General features: G+C 42.4%; 2 protein-coding genes across 2 annotated transcripts; both read right to left on the minus strand.

The window, feature by feature from the left end:
- Window positions 1–2,445: 2,445 nt before the first annotated feature.
- Window positions 2,446–3,649, minus strand: LOC128417046 (proto-oncogene Mas-like). Its single transcript, XM_053395230.1, has 2 exons — window positions 2,735–3,649; window positions 2,446–2,496 (listed from the first exon to the last, which is right to left on the minus strand). Exons 1-2 carry the CDS (start codon window positions 3,647–3,649, stop codon window positions 2,446–2,448), a joined length of 966 nt encoding a protein of 321 aa, XP_053251205.1.
- Window positions 3,650–11,531: 7,882 nt separating this feature from the next.
- LOC128417045 (mas-related G-protein coupled receptor member H-like) lies at window positions 11,532–12,500 on the minus strand. Its single transcript, XM_053395229.1, has one exon. The coding sequence runs from the start codon at window positions 12,498–12,500 to the stop codon at window positions 11,532–11,534; it is 969 nt and encodes a 322-aa protein (XP_053251204.1).
- Window positions 12,501–14,571: the final 2,071 nt, after the last annotated feature.

The following is a 14,571-nucleotide window of genomic DNA, read 5'->3' on the forward strand; positions in this document are numbered from 1 at the left end:
GAGTAAACCAAAGTCAGCTATGGAGAGGTTTAGGATTTAATTGGTGAAAGGAGTCCTTTTAATACAGAAGCCAAGCAGCCAGATGACAATCGCATTCCACCAAAGTCCCAATATGCTGATTAAAAAATCCCAAAGTATATACCAATGGCCATTTGGATGACTTTAAAAGTGTACTGAGCACATCAATGGATGATCAATTTATATTCTGCCTCCTCTCTGTGGTGCAGTATGCCTCTGGTAACCAATATGCAATATATACTGTCCGAATGTCAATCCTGAATTATCAGTGTGGCTATTGTTAGAGAGAACAGTTTTATTGAAAGTTCCATAATATTCTTCTCCATCATTCAAAGAGGGCAGTGATTGGATGGTGTTATTGATCTTTGTGATCAGTCTTTGCTTTTCTACTTTGTCTGGTGTTTTCCTGCTGGAAGAATTTAGAGAAAGGTAGAATTAGTCTTTACTAACGGAAATTAGCAAATACAAAGCTAAGGCTTTTCAGATTAGTTTTTCATGTTTTGAAGGTATTTTGGAGTGGGTGTTTAAGGTGAAATGACTCTTGCTCTCTAATTGCCAAGTAAAGGGGCCAGTGGGGCTTGCAGCTACCTGAATATATGGGGGGGTTCAGATCTTATCTGTGATACGGCTCCCATATTCCCAAAAGTAAAAATGCAATATTATAACAAATGTAAGAACCTAGGCAGGTATAGGGTGGTATATAAATTTAAATAAGTAATATTAATAATAATTATTATTTATGATGCCATATTATTATTATTCTCACTCTCCTATAATACTAGAAATCAGGGCCACCCAGTGCATCTAAATGCTGGACAATTCAAGACAGACAAAAGAAAATGCTTCTCTGCACAGCAGATAGATAAACTGTGGAATCCACTCACAAAGTATATACTATTGGCCACCAACTTGTTTCCTGTAAATTTCTGTGTGAGATGTTTATTTTCCATTTGTTTCTTCATTCTTCCTATTGTAATCCAACATATACAGCATCTCTGCCTCCACTTTTTTGTTCTCTCTCTCCTGTTCTCAAAGTCTGCAGTTTTTCCTGAGTCACACGCCATCTTTGTTTGTCAAAGTCTAACAAAATGTCTGGAGTCCTGCCAAAACCCCGGGTAAGTCTCCAACTTATCTTTCTCATCCAACACTCAGCTGCTAATGATCTGGCATCCCTCCAGAGCTGTGGTACATCTTCAAAAACCATAGCCCTAATTGTGGTTCAGTGGAAGATTGATGCTTTAAATTGTATCAATATTGTCACAGAGTTCTATTTTTGTAACGATTCATATATATTATCTTATTCTCATTAATTTTCTTTTGCTTTTTATCAATCCATTAGCACCCAGGGGGAAGTTTTCCAAATAATTAAAGCAGCAAACACCATGTATATAAAGAAAGGGTAAAGCCTCCCCTCCCCCAGCATACTGCACTTCACTATGAAGAAAATCTTCTCTCCAGGTCGAAATGTTGCTGCTCAGTGGCTGATTCATTTAGCAGATTATCATGTCCTATTAGTCCAGTACACATCTGTAAATTACATCCAATTTCATTCTAAAAAACAGAAGAACCTCTGCCCATAATGGCTGCATCAGATGGTTACCAATAAGCAAATTGCTTTGCACTCAGCGCCTCCTGTAATCCATGTCGGGATGAGAGCTAGGTATCAGACGATCTGCAAGTGGAGTTCACCCCCTCCCAAACACTGTGGGGGGAGGGCTTGCAATGGCAATTACCCTCAAATCGTCCTTGTTTATGATCTGTGATCGATCTACACTAACATGGGAGCTGCCTTCATTATGGCAGAAAGCACCAGAAGTCTCAGGCTTCACTCATCTGAGACCTCCGGGTATAGGGCAGTATATAAATTCAATAAATAATAATAATACATACATTCAATAAATAATAATCTGCCGATAAAAAAAATGGAAATGGGGTTTACCTCTATGTCTCTCCAGAGATATACAATCTGTAGAAATTAGCAAATAGATTTCTAATAAATTAAACTAATTATAATAGAAGCATTGCCACCCACCGCACCTCACTCATGTTTAGCCCTCCACCGCTTCCCCCTTTTCTTCCTAATGTATCACTAATGTTTCAACAAATGAAATTTGAAAAATGAGTCATTGCACATACTTTTGTAAACCAAGAAATATTTAATTAAAATATTTTAAGAAGAAAAGGAGGAGGAAGAGGGGAGGGGGAGATACTGAGTTCAGAGTAGAACAAGTACCAAGAAATATAATAAGCATTTTTTTTTGGGGGGGGGGAATTAACAAGTCATTTTTTTAATTAAAGCCTTTGTGTTACAAAGCAAACAGATAAGCAGGGAAAGGTATATCTGTCGTCTCCACTTTCAGTACATAGTATTTTTCACAGCTCTATTCTTCTTTGAAGTCATCAGATCCAGGTTTGGACTTGAACGTCTCACTTCTTTCTCCCATCTTCCTCCTCCTTAAAAAGCCTCTGTAATATGAGCTTCAAGCTCTCCCTTGTTTCTTTTTTCCAACCAGGAAATATGGATTAATAAAATGCAGGTATATGGGTTTCTTTGAACTTCTGAACAGCCCGAGGACCTTACCAAAAGTATCAGAATAGCAAGAGGGGAAAAGTGAATCATTCTGATTCTTTTGAAGCATCATATCTGCGGGCTGACCCAGAGTTCTACCTCCTCCCTTCCATGTTTCTCCTCCTGGAAAACCCTCTGGAATATGACCTTCAAGCTCTCCCTTGATCGACTGTGTTTCTTTCTTCCAACCAGGAAATAAATCAAAGGGTTAACACTGCTGTTTAGGCAGCTGCATAAGAGCCCAATAAATATTTTAGTACTGTTTCCACTTTCAAGGGAAAAATGGATTAATGAAATGCAAGTAAATGGGAAAGCTAAGAAGAGGAAGAAAAGGAGGGCTAGTAGGATGGCTGTTACAGTTTTCCCCTTCTTCCTCTGTTGTGATCTGCAGTAAACTTTTATAAACAGGACCAGAGTGGAAACGGTCATGAGTGGGAGGCAAAGTATAGCATTCATTAGAAACAGGTAGAAAAGGGAATTCGTTATAACTCTAAAAATAAAAAGAATCATGAAGATTACAGTGAGCAGGAAAGCAATGATCCATATTAAGGCACACACAAGGGTGGAATAGTGTGGTGGTCGGTGGCATCGATGCCAAAGGGGAAAGACGACAGAAACACACCTGTCCATGCTAATGGCTGTCAACAGATATTGACCAGTGTTGTACATGAACAATAAAGCAAAGGTGCCAAAAGATATTATATTGAAATAATAATCACTGGCATGTAAGAATGAAAATGACTCCAGAAGATATATAATGGAAAAAGTAAATAAGCATATGAGTGCCCCAAGGTCAGCAGCAGCCAGATGCAGGATGAAGGTGGTGAAATGATTCCTCTTCATGCAAAAGCCAAGAAACCAGATGACATTTCCATTCCCCATAAGTCCAAAAATGCTAATAAATAAAATGGAGACAGAGATAAAAATGTCTTCTATAGGATATGGTGATAATTCATGATCAAAACCATCCTGGGGGGTTAGGAGGTCCGTTCCATTTTCTGCTCCAAGATCTTCCCCTGAAGCATCCAAAGTAGACCAGGATCCCAGGCCATCATTCCTCATTTTGCTTAATCTCTGCTTCTGAGCTATTTCTTCTATGGCTCTTCCTACCAGGAGAAAATAAACAAATGTGGAGTCAGCTTTGGCTATAAAGCTCAACCATATTAAACTGAGACACTCAAACAATAACAAAAGAGACATGCTGTAGTGGGAAAATTCATGACTGATAAACAAAGAATGAAAGAAACAAAAACTTTAGGAATATTCTTCTTTAGAATGTTTTTCAAAATTTATCAGTTTCAAAGGTTATGGGGGGGGATGCAGTTCGGCGATGGGTTATGGATCCCCCCCCCCATTAAGGAATCTGCAGGCACAGCATCAGTAAGCATAACATTTTAAAACTAAAATTCCCCTCTTCTGCTCTCTGAGTCAGACATAACATCTGAAATTAGACTTGACTTCTCAAACTAACTAAACTGAGAGTGGGGCGGTTGGATGGGGTCAATGTTTCAAATCTGGAGTGGAGAAGAGGAACGGGAGAAGGAGTTGAACATCAAGAAAACAAAAGCCATTATCAGTAGTAGTACCCCAGCCACATTGGACAGCTTCCAACATATATAAAAACATAACAAAACAATGCACTGGGTAGGCATGTGTAAGTTTTTATTATTATTAAAATGTGATTTTTAACAAAACCAGATTAAATAAAACTCAAGTCAAATCCACTGTCCTGGTCTCACAGTGGCCAAACAGATGCTTAAGGGAAGCCTACAAACAGCTTTGGAACATAAAAGTCCTCTCCTCTGCTGTGGTTTTCTGCTGCCCCAACAGCTCTTTGATCTCCCAACCCCACTCGGGGCAACTTTGACATTTGTGGGAGACCAACCTGCTTTTTTTTTTTACGAGGGCATGGGGACACTTCTCTCCAATCCCAGATTTGATAACATGACCCCTAACATTCTTCAGATGGAAATAGGGATATTTTTCACTCCTCTCCTATTGACCCTCCTCGACCCCCATTATTTGTCCCCCACATAGTATTTCCTAACATAAGAAGTGTCACCACCAGTAAATGGTTTATGAAAGAAACACACACTATGAACGATAACAGAAAAATAATCTACACAAGTTAAAATGAGTTTAAAGCAGCAAAATGAAAGCTAGTCTCTCTCTCTCTCTGTGTGTGTGTGTGTGTGTGTGTGTGTGTGCATGCTCACATGTGCTGATGAGCCTGACATTGAGATTTTTTAAAAATAAAGTTGTACCCCTATAGTAGAGCACTTGTGAGGCAGATTATTTGTTTCTCCAGCCCTGTATTCCCTTCCCCAAAGATTCAACCTGGGCTTTTCTGCCTTCAATGCATGTACACTTCTGCTTATGGTTCCCCTACCGCTTTTGCAAACGAACTATGTCAACTTGAGACATTCCCATGCCTGTGAGCAACTGTTGATCAGCAGTCTAGTACAACATCAACCTCAGTGCAGTCCCTGCCCTGCTGGAGAAGGCAAAACAGAAATGGGGAACACAGAACAAGATGAAAAAATTGGTGAAACTGATTGAGTGAGATAAGCAATAGACTTCTAGAGGTATTCATGGTATTTTAAAAAGTGGACATAAGTGGGCAAGTGACAGCAATAAAGGCTTTTCTCATATTTGCTTTGATTTAAGAAAAGAAAACAGATCCAGGTAATTGAAAACAAATGATCTACTTGAATATATGCCTTATATGAGCCCCCTCTTCACTCGTCATGCATTCAGTAAGTGCATAGGTTAACATAATAAACAAATACAAAGCTAAACCTTTTCAGATTAGTCTTTCATGTTCTGTAGCTATTTTGGAGTGGATTGTTAAGGTGATATGACTCTTGCTCTTTAATTGCCAGGTAAAGGGGCCAGTGGCACTTGCATCTACCTGACTATATGGGGGGTTTCCGAAAGTCACTATGATAGGTTTCCCATGTTTCCCCAAGTGAAAATCCCTTGACATATTCCCTGGTTTTCCTGGACATTTTGCCAATTTAGTGTAAATCCCAGATGTGTGCAGGAAAATCTGGACATATGGCAGCCCTACTCTATGAAACACATCATCTTCCTTGGCATAAGCTCTCAGTTCCCTTTCCCTCGTAAGCCTCTAACAAAACCTAAATACATCTTATTGAAATAACTGGCTAATCTTTCCCTGTTCACCTCACCTCCCATTCTTTCTTTCTTTGCTTCTCCATTGTTCAATTTTAGATTGAACACAGCCTCTCCAATCCAACATGAATGCAATTCTTTTGTTCCCCTTTTCTATACATTTATGCAGGGGCAGAGGAAGGGGGTGATGTGGGGGCAGTCCTCCCTGGGTGTCAACACTGAGGGGGGTGACAAAATGCCGGGCAGCACTCACCACGGGGCCTGCAGCACGCCAGAACCACATGTCTCTCCTGGTAGTGACACAGTGGCTTGGGCACCCATAGGCTCCAGAGCCAGTGTGGTGTAGTGGTTAAGAGTGGTAGACTCGTCATCTGGGGAACCGGGTTCGCGTCTCCGCTCCTCCACATGCAGCTGCTGGGTGATCTTGGGCTAGTCACACTTCTCTGAAGTCTCTCAGCCCCCCTCACCTCACAGAGTGTTTGTTGTGGGGGAGGAAGGGAAAGGAGAATGTTAGCCGCTTTGAGACTCCATCGGGGAGTGATAAAGCGGGACATCAAATCCAAACTCTTCTTCTTCTTCTTCTCCACACTGCCCCAAACAGTCTGCCAACCTCCTACCCCTCAGCTGAGCGGGAGGAGGCAGGCAGACTCCTTGGAAGCCCCACGGAGTGTCCTGCCCCAGTGCCCGGATGGCTTGTTCTGCCGCTGCATCTATGAGAAGTTGCCTGTTGAGAAAAACTATCTGTATGCCAAAAGGCTACATTTTTAGTTCAGCAGGAAGCAGGGCTGTCATAAGACTGCGTAGATACTCCATCTCCATTCTCCGTCTCTGTAAAGTAGTTTTGTGCCAAATGCATGTGTGCCAAAAGCATGCATATTTCTGCCACTGTGCCATGGCTCACCTGCCACCCTTCCAAATGAAGTATGTTCACATACGTACTGTACCTGTGATAAGCTGTGGATCAGATATCATGAGAAGGAGAAAGCAGGAGTCACAGCATTCTGGGCTGGGAAAAGTAGGCAGTTGGAGGATTTGCAGGAATCAATGCAATCCCCAAGCTGCAAGGGAAACTTCTAAGTCTGACCAAGCTGACTGCAAGATGTTCTGTAACCTACCCGCTCCTCTTCATCTGTGCTTAATCAGCTGGCCAACATTTTGTGACAAAAAGAAACTGCATTTACTGGTGAACAAGATAGTCATCAACAAAATTAGGAGGAGGCTGTTGCCCTCTAAGTCTCACTGTTGTAGAAAGTACTCTTGAGAAAAGCTGGTTTGCCAGTGTTAGGGAAGCGGGAAGCAGCTAACACCTTTGTGACTCGATCGGGAGTAATTCATTTATTCATTAAAACCATACCATGCTTCTATATTTCCATGCTCAATATGTTTAACAAAATTACAGATATACATGACAGTAGAAAAACACATGGAATATTGCAGCCAATTTATATAACAATTAACTATCATAAGGGGCTTGAGAGGTTGCTTCTGGAAATTGGTAATTCCCTTTAATTTTCCATCCACTCTGAGGAATTCATGGAGGGTACAACTACATATCAGGTTCTTCTTCTGCTCTTATATTCACTTGCCTGGGTGTAGGTCAAATGCATCTCTTAAGTTTTCACTGCAGAGTAGACGAGTACATGGTTTGCATGCTGTTATTTATTTGTGCTACTGGATGTGTATGGCTATATGTAGAAATTAAACATTATTCTTGGATTCAATTAACTTTTGTTTTCTAGCTCCAGCTTAGAGCAGAACACGAAAAACAGGCAATGACACCACAAAACCTTTGAAGTGTCTGGAAGAGAAGACAGTTTTTCAAACCTGTTTTTGTTGACAACAACCAATAATAATTTTTTTTCATATGTGAACAACAGAATAAACCCAAAAATATACATACAGGATGTCAGAGGCTCAGGAGCAGAAGCACAGGGGAGAGAGCAAATAGAGAGCGGAGGAGAGGAATCCGAGGGGAGCGTAGGGGAATATGACAGTGACCCGAGAGATTCCATGAGCTTCTCCAGCGAATCAGAAGATTCCCAGAAGGGGGCGCCTATGGTAAGGGCAAGGGGGGTCCCAGGGGGGACGCACCAGAAGCAAGGGGCCAGCGGGGACTCCCAAGGGAGCAGCGGAGGATCAGGACCAGCTCCCCCACCAGAGCGCAGTGGGGGGGAAGAGTCACATGAGTCAGGACCAGCCTCTCCTCCAGCGGGGAGAGAAGATGAGTCAGGGATAACCACGCCCCCATCGGAAAGTGGGGAAACGGAGGGAAGGTCAGGTCCAGCTAGCCTCCCCGAAGGAGGGAGCAGTGACACAAGTGTAACGGTCAGAAGGAAAGTGGGAGGCTGCGCGCGCGCGCCAAGTTCAAAGGTGCAGTAGCGCGGGACAGCAGAAAACCCGGATTGGGAGCCAGGTCCTAAAGCCCGAAGGAGGGAGGGGGAAGAGTCAGGGGACTCAGCGTCAGAGGAGTCTAGGAAGGGTGAGACCCCGACTAGCAGGCAGACCCAGAGAAGGAAGGAACAGAGGAAGAGGTGGAGTAAGGCTAGAATCTTAAACTGGTGTCAGCGGGGAGGAGATTCAGATGGAGCTTCGGCGGTCTAAGGTTAAAGACGTAGCGTTGCACGCTGCGCGTGTGGAAGTGAAACTGAACTTCAATAAAGACTTTTATACTAAAGAAGGAAGCAGCGTTGGTCTTGTGTGAGCTGGGACCTTGGGCAGCGCTGACACAAGATTATTTCATATGTAAGTAGCAACGTAAGAGAAGAAGCTGTAGGGCCTGATGATACGTACACTTGAGAAAAGTTTCTTTCCTAGTCATCAGGAAGCAGCTAACAACTCTGTGACTTGATCGAGTGATAATCATTTACTGATTACTAATAGCATAGTATGCTTTTTTCTGTCCATTCTCAACCTGGTTAACATAATAATGTATATACAAAAAAGTACAAAAACACAGGGAATATTGCAACCAATGGATAAAGTAACGTAAGAGCCATGAGAAGTTTCTTCTAGAAATTGAGGGTTTCCAGCATATTTTTTCCCACTTCCACACATCACCCCCTGCTAACTACTCAAAACTCTGCCATTGTTTACAACCTCCGCTTTCCTCATATCAGATTCCCTCAAGGATGCGGTGTCCTCAAATATACCATTGCTTGAAGGGATTTTACTCAAACTGCTGCTGTTGTTTACAATTTCCAGTTTTTTCCTCTCATTTTCCCCCAATCCTGCTTTATACAAATGTCTGCTGTTGTTTGAAGTCACCATTTCCCCCTTGAAAACTGGCTCTCTCTCTCTTTTTTTAAAAATAATTTTTATTAACAGGCCAATCACCTCACATTAATTCCAAATAACAATAATTCCAAATTACACAGCCAATTTTTTTAAATTTTTTGTTGGGGGTACCCATGCTTCAAGCTCCGAAAGGGATCCAATCATCTCTCTTACTGCTGCTTTAATTACACAGTTCTGTCAAAATAATATTCACAGTTCTGTTCAATCTTCTCTTTGTTGTTTTCCTCATCTTCTTGTTGTTATCTCCTTTCTTTGTGATCTCTGATAATCTCCACAAGCGGGTTGAAGACAAACGTCGTTATTTCCTATGTGGATTTTACACTCATCCAAGAGCCATAAAAGTAGACAGACGCCATTTCAACACCTCCGTACAAAACATTCCGACAGTCTGTCCTGATCTCCCCAGGCCCGCCGCTCCCTCATAAATTTTCTCAGGGGGCCCTTCTAGGCCGAACCCATACTCCAACATAGTAACAGCCATAGTCCTCCTCCCCCTGGATTCCTGCGGGCGGGCCTGCCATGATAAATCTCTTTTTACAGCTGCGTCACAAAAGACTTACTTTCGTTTCCCGATGCTCCCATAAGCCATGTCCTTACATAGTAATTAATTTCCACACAGTTCTTATTCCCCCTGCTTGTGATCAGTAATTTCAACGATTCTTTTTTTGGGGGGGAGGGGGTTTATTGGGTACTCACATAAGACAAAAAAGAAAAGTTTTTCTCCTCCCTCCTTTTCAGTCTCGCTCCGACATACCGATCCTTTGATGAATCTTCTTCTTGATTTATTCCTCTTCTTGATTTAATGTTAAGTCCATCCCGTCACTCCTCTTCCCAGAGATCCCTTTAGTTAGCAGTCCTTACTCCCAATCATCTCTTGAAGTATGTGCATTTGCTTCTGTTCTGATTGTTTATTTTGAGCTCCCGCAACTAGCTGCGCAGATCAGAGACAGCGTCCAGGAGAGCCGACCCACACGAGGGCTTTTGTGCCTAGTGCCCTCACCCTCTTTCGAATCTGAGTTGAATTATGGGCACAGCAGGCAAGGCAGCGTTCCCCATTCCCTTGGGGTAACGAGGGAGGCTGCATACTCCCATAACAGCCTCTTAATTACCTCGTGTGAGCCGGAGAGATGTTATTGTTGGACATCTTCCGATGCGCCCCCTAGCGCCCCCTTGAAAACTGGCTCTCACTGGCATGCAGTGATGGCCACCAACTTGGAAGGCTTTAAAAGAAGAATACACAGATTAACTCCGAATAGGCCTATCAATAGATACAAATCGTGGTGGAGGATGTGCTCTGCTTCCACAGCACAAGGCAATGTGCTTTTGGATACCAGCTGCTGAAAATTGCAGGAGGGGAGAGTGCCTTTGTGATCAGGCCCTGCCTGCACATTTCCATCATGTATCTGGTTCAGCAGTGTGAGAACAGGATGGTGGAATCAATGGGCAATTGGCCAAATTCATCAGGTCCTTCTTATGGTCTTAAATTCACTTCCTTGGGAGTAGGTCCTATTGAATTCTAAAGGGCTTACTTCTGAGTAGACATATATAAGATTGCTCTGCATGCATGCTATTTATTTGTGGTGCTGGATGAGTATAGCTATGGGCAGAAATTAAACATTATTCTTTGATTCAGTTAACAGCAGAAACAGACAACGTAGCAACCAAGATTTAACAGTGTTACTTACCAACAACCATAGAATAGATTTTTCCATATTATGTGATTCCATCTCTGTTCTTTTTATGCTGCTTTTGAGGCAGCAGTCAATTTGTGTTTTGTCCTATCCATGATAGTCATTTTCTGATTTTACCTCTTGAACATTTCAAAATGTGCCTCCACTGGCGAAAACTGGCTTAGTAGGAGCTAGAAGGCCTAGATGGGACTGAAGTGATAAAGCTCAAAGTGATGACCTTTTAGAACTTCCATAGCTTGAGTTTCAGTGGCGGTCTTGACTCCGTAGAGTTTTTCTCATTCCAGAAGGCTTCTGGGAAATGACTTTAATACTCTGCCTACACCTGCCTCTCTTCTGTCTTCCAACAGGGAAATAAATCAAAGGGTTAACAAAGCTGTTCAGGCAGGCACAAAAGTAGTCGTAATATAGGATCTAGGGAGGTTCTGAACTGAAAACAAAAATGCTGTTGCATAAGGCATTCAAAGTGTGTGTAGAGGTTCCCTTATGCCAGCCAAATCTACTTTCCCACCCCAGCCTACATCTTTCCCCAGCAGCTCCAACCGCAAGCTCAGAGCTCCCTGAATACATTAAATGTTCTTCCCATGAATGGACCCAGGCTTCCTCCATAGTCGTATACTACCTAGATTTATAAAATAATAAGGATAATAAGTTCATCAAGTCCATCCATCTGTTCAAGACTGAGATTCTATGCACACTCTGAAATCAATAGCCAGCACTGAGCACGGGTCAACAAGATTACAGACAGAAAGTTTGTAAATTGGGAACTAGATTGTGTCATCAGACTCACAATGATAAAGATATATTTTGGCAATATTTCTGAGCCATCATAACTGAGTTTCCAAAGAGATCTCCCCTGCCTCTGCAGGGTTTTCATCCTCTTTGAAAACATTCTGGAATGTGGCTTTCAGGCTCTGCCTACACCTGCCTCTTTTCTGTCTTCCAACCAGGAAATAAATCAAAGGGTTAACACTGCTGTTCAGAGAGCTGAGTATGAAGGCATATTGTGAGAAAAAAGGAGGTGCCGAATGAAGAACAAAAAGAGTGATGAAAACGGCATTGAGTGGGAAAGAAAAAATGATGAAGAAGAAGAGAGCAAGCAGGACCATAATTAGAAGTTTTCCCCTCCTCCTCTGGTGTGATTTAAAGCAGACCCTGACAAAAAGGATCAGAGTGGCGATAGTCATGAGAGGGAGGCAAAGGAAGCCACTCACAATAAACTGAATGCCCAGTATGTTAGAAAGATTGAAATCAGCCAGAAGGAGAGTGAAGTTAATTGCAAGGGGAATAGTAGAAAGTCCCCATATTGAGGCACAAACAGCGGTGGACATATTTGGTGGTCGGTGGCATCGATGCCAAAGTGGGAAAAGGACAGCCACACACCTATCAATGCTGATGGCTGTCAGCAGAAATTGACCAGTGGTGTACATAAATAGGAAAATCAATTTAAGCATGTAATCTTCAAGGTAAGGTAAGTATTTCCCCACTATGAAACACATTCTATCAATAAACACAACTGTGAGTAAACCAAAGTCAGCTATGGAGAGGTTCAGGATGTAAGTGGTGAAAGGAGTCCTCTTAATGCAGAAACCAAGCAGCCGGATGACAGTCCCATTCCCCAAAAGCCCAAAAATGCTGATTAAAAGGTAGCTGATATCCAATATATACTGTCTTAATATCAATCCTGAATGATTATCAGTGTACGTATTATTAGAGAGAACAGTTCCATTGTCTTTTCCGTAATATTCCTCTCCAGCATTCATTGGGGACAGTGATGGGAGGGTGTAATTGATCATCGTGATCAGTCTTTGCTTTTCTACTTTGTCCGCTATTTTCCTGCTGGAAGAATTTAGAGAATGGTAGAATTAGTCTTTATTAACGGAAATAAGGAAAGACAAAGCTAAAGCTTTGGAGATTAGTCTTTCATACTTTGTAGCTATTTTGGAGTGGGTGGTTAAGGTGAAATGACTTGCTCTTTAATTGCCAGGTAAAGGGGCCAGTGGGGCTTGCAGCTACCTGAATATATTTGGGGTTTCAGAGAGTCTCTATGATAGGGTTCCCATATTCCCAAACGTAAAAATGCTTCCCAGGGCAAGGAACATGGCTCTGTGGTGCAACATCTGCCTCCTGTGCAGAAGGGTTCCATCCCTGGCACCAACAATGAGCGTATACCCTTGTCTGAAACCCTTGAGAAGTGCTGTCAGCCAGAGTCACACAACCATAGAATCTGAGAGTTGGAGGGGACCCAAGGGTCATCTAGTCCAACCCCCAGCAATGCAACAATGTAAAGCAATACTGGGCAAATTGGATAGAGCCAATGTGGCATTGTGATTCCAATTTTGGAGTAAGATCTGGGAGACTAGCCATCAAATTCCCACACAGACATAAAACTCACTGGAAAATGTCAAACCAGAGTTCCTTATCCTGACCTATCTCACAGGTTTCTTGTGAGGATAAAAAGAGGAGCAAGACGAACCATGTACAGCACCTTGAACGCCTTGGAGTAAAGGTGGGTAAAAATAAATAAATGGACTAAATTTTAGGAGGCAGCTTCCTATACTTTTCTGTTCCTAAAACCTCATGCAGAATCTTTCACAGCTGTGTTATCTTTTTACCTTTTAACCCCAGGGGTTGAAGCTGTGCTTGTCAATCATCATCATCATCATCATCATCATCATCAATGCTTAATTCTGCCACACCAATTACTTGTCTTTCTGCTCTTGCAAGTGAAGAATTTCTAATGAGCTTTTCGCTTACCTGTGAGTAACGTTGGATCAGATATTGAGATAGAGAGAGATAGAAACAGAATAAGTAATCCTGCGCTGGAAGATTTGCAGACACCAATGCAACTCCCAAGTCTTGAGGACGCATTCAATGCATTTAAGAGCTCATGACAAGATGTGCTGGAATGTGCCTGCTTGCCTTCATTTATGCTTAATCAGTTTGCCAGTGTCATGTGACACTGTCAATATAGTCTTTAGGGGATTGTGATCATGCACAGTAACAGCTCCATTTGTAAAATATACAAAAGTGCTTTGAAAGGATCTGTTACACTTCAAAAGCCTGCAAGTAAGTTATAAGCACTGAGAAGCACTTTGCTCCCCACGCAGGCGATTTCCAATACAGCCAGGGAAAGAAAGCCCAGCTAATGGGCTGGAAAGAGCAGGATGGTGGTACAGTACGGATACAGAACCTTTTTCCAGCAAGAGGAACTCATTTTTTTATGGGAAACCTCGAGAAGGGAATACCTATAGCCAATCTACTCCCACTCTTGATCAGAGAGTCCTCTTTCTATAAAAGTAGGATGCTTGAAATCTCTCAAGCCTCTTACCTCACAGATGCAAGCTACACAAATTCTATGCATGGCAGGAGAGAGTGCAGGAAGGTAAGGAAGGCACTTCTCATGACAGAATTGGGGTGAATGGGAAGGATGAAGGCAGGAAAAGGTGCAGCAAGGGTTTGTGAGTGACATTTGCTCCTCTGCTTCAGGCAGTAAAATGTCTTGCACCAGCACTAACACATCACATCCTTTCTTCTTGCTCCTCCCCCCTTTGGTGTCCACACATATTTCTTATCCTTCATGCTGCTCCTCAAAGGCAACCTGTTGGTGAAGCTTCTGGACTCCTTTGTATTCATCTCTCCTTCAGTCTGTGTTGGTATCCAGCCCAACCATACACACATCCATTTTCAAGCAATGCATACATTCAAAACTCTGAATAAATAAATAAATATAGAAAACTGCCTTGTGCAAGGCACGACCGTTTTTCTACCTAGCTCACATTGCTGACACTGACCAGCAGGGATATAGGCAGGAATCAATCCTGTCCCTACCTGGAGCTGCCACTGAGTGAATCCTTTCTGCACACT

Source organism: Podarcis raffonei, chromosome 7 (genome assembly GCF_027172205.1).
Source record: "Podarcis raffonei isolate rPodRaf1 chromosome 7, rPodRaf1.pri, whole genome shotgun sequence".
In the NCBI taxonomy this organism is placed as follows: domain Eukaryota; kingdom Metazoa; phylum Chordata; class Lepidosauria; order Squamata; family Lacertidae; genus Podarcis; species Podarcis raffonei.

Coding starts and splice junctions, on each gene's coding strand:
- LOC128417045 (XM_053395229.1), bottom strand. CDS start 12,500: ATGATCAATTACACCCTCCCATCACTGTCCCCAATGAATGCTGGAGAG.
- LOC128417046 (XM_053395230.1), bottom strand. CDS start 3,649: ATGAGGAATGATGGCCTGGGATCCTGGTCTACTTTGGATGCTTCAGGG. Junction 2,497..2,734: donor GATCAAGGGAGAGCTTGAAG/GTCATATTCCAG, acceptor GAGAGCTTGAAG/CTCATATTACAGAGGCTTTT.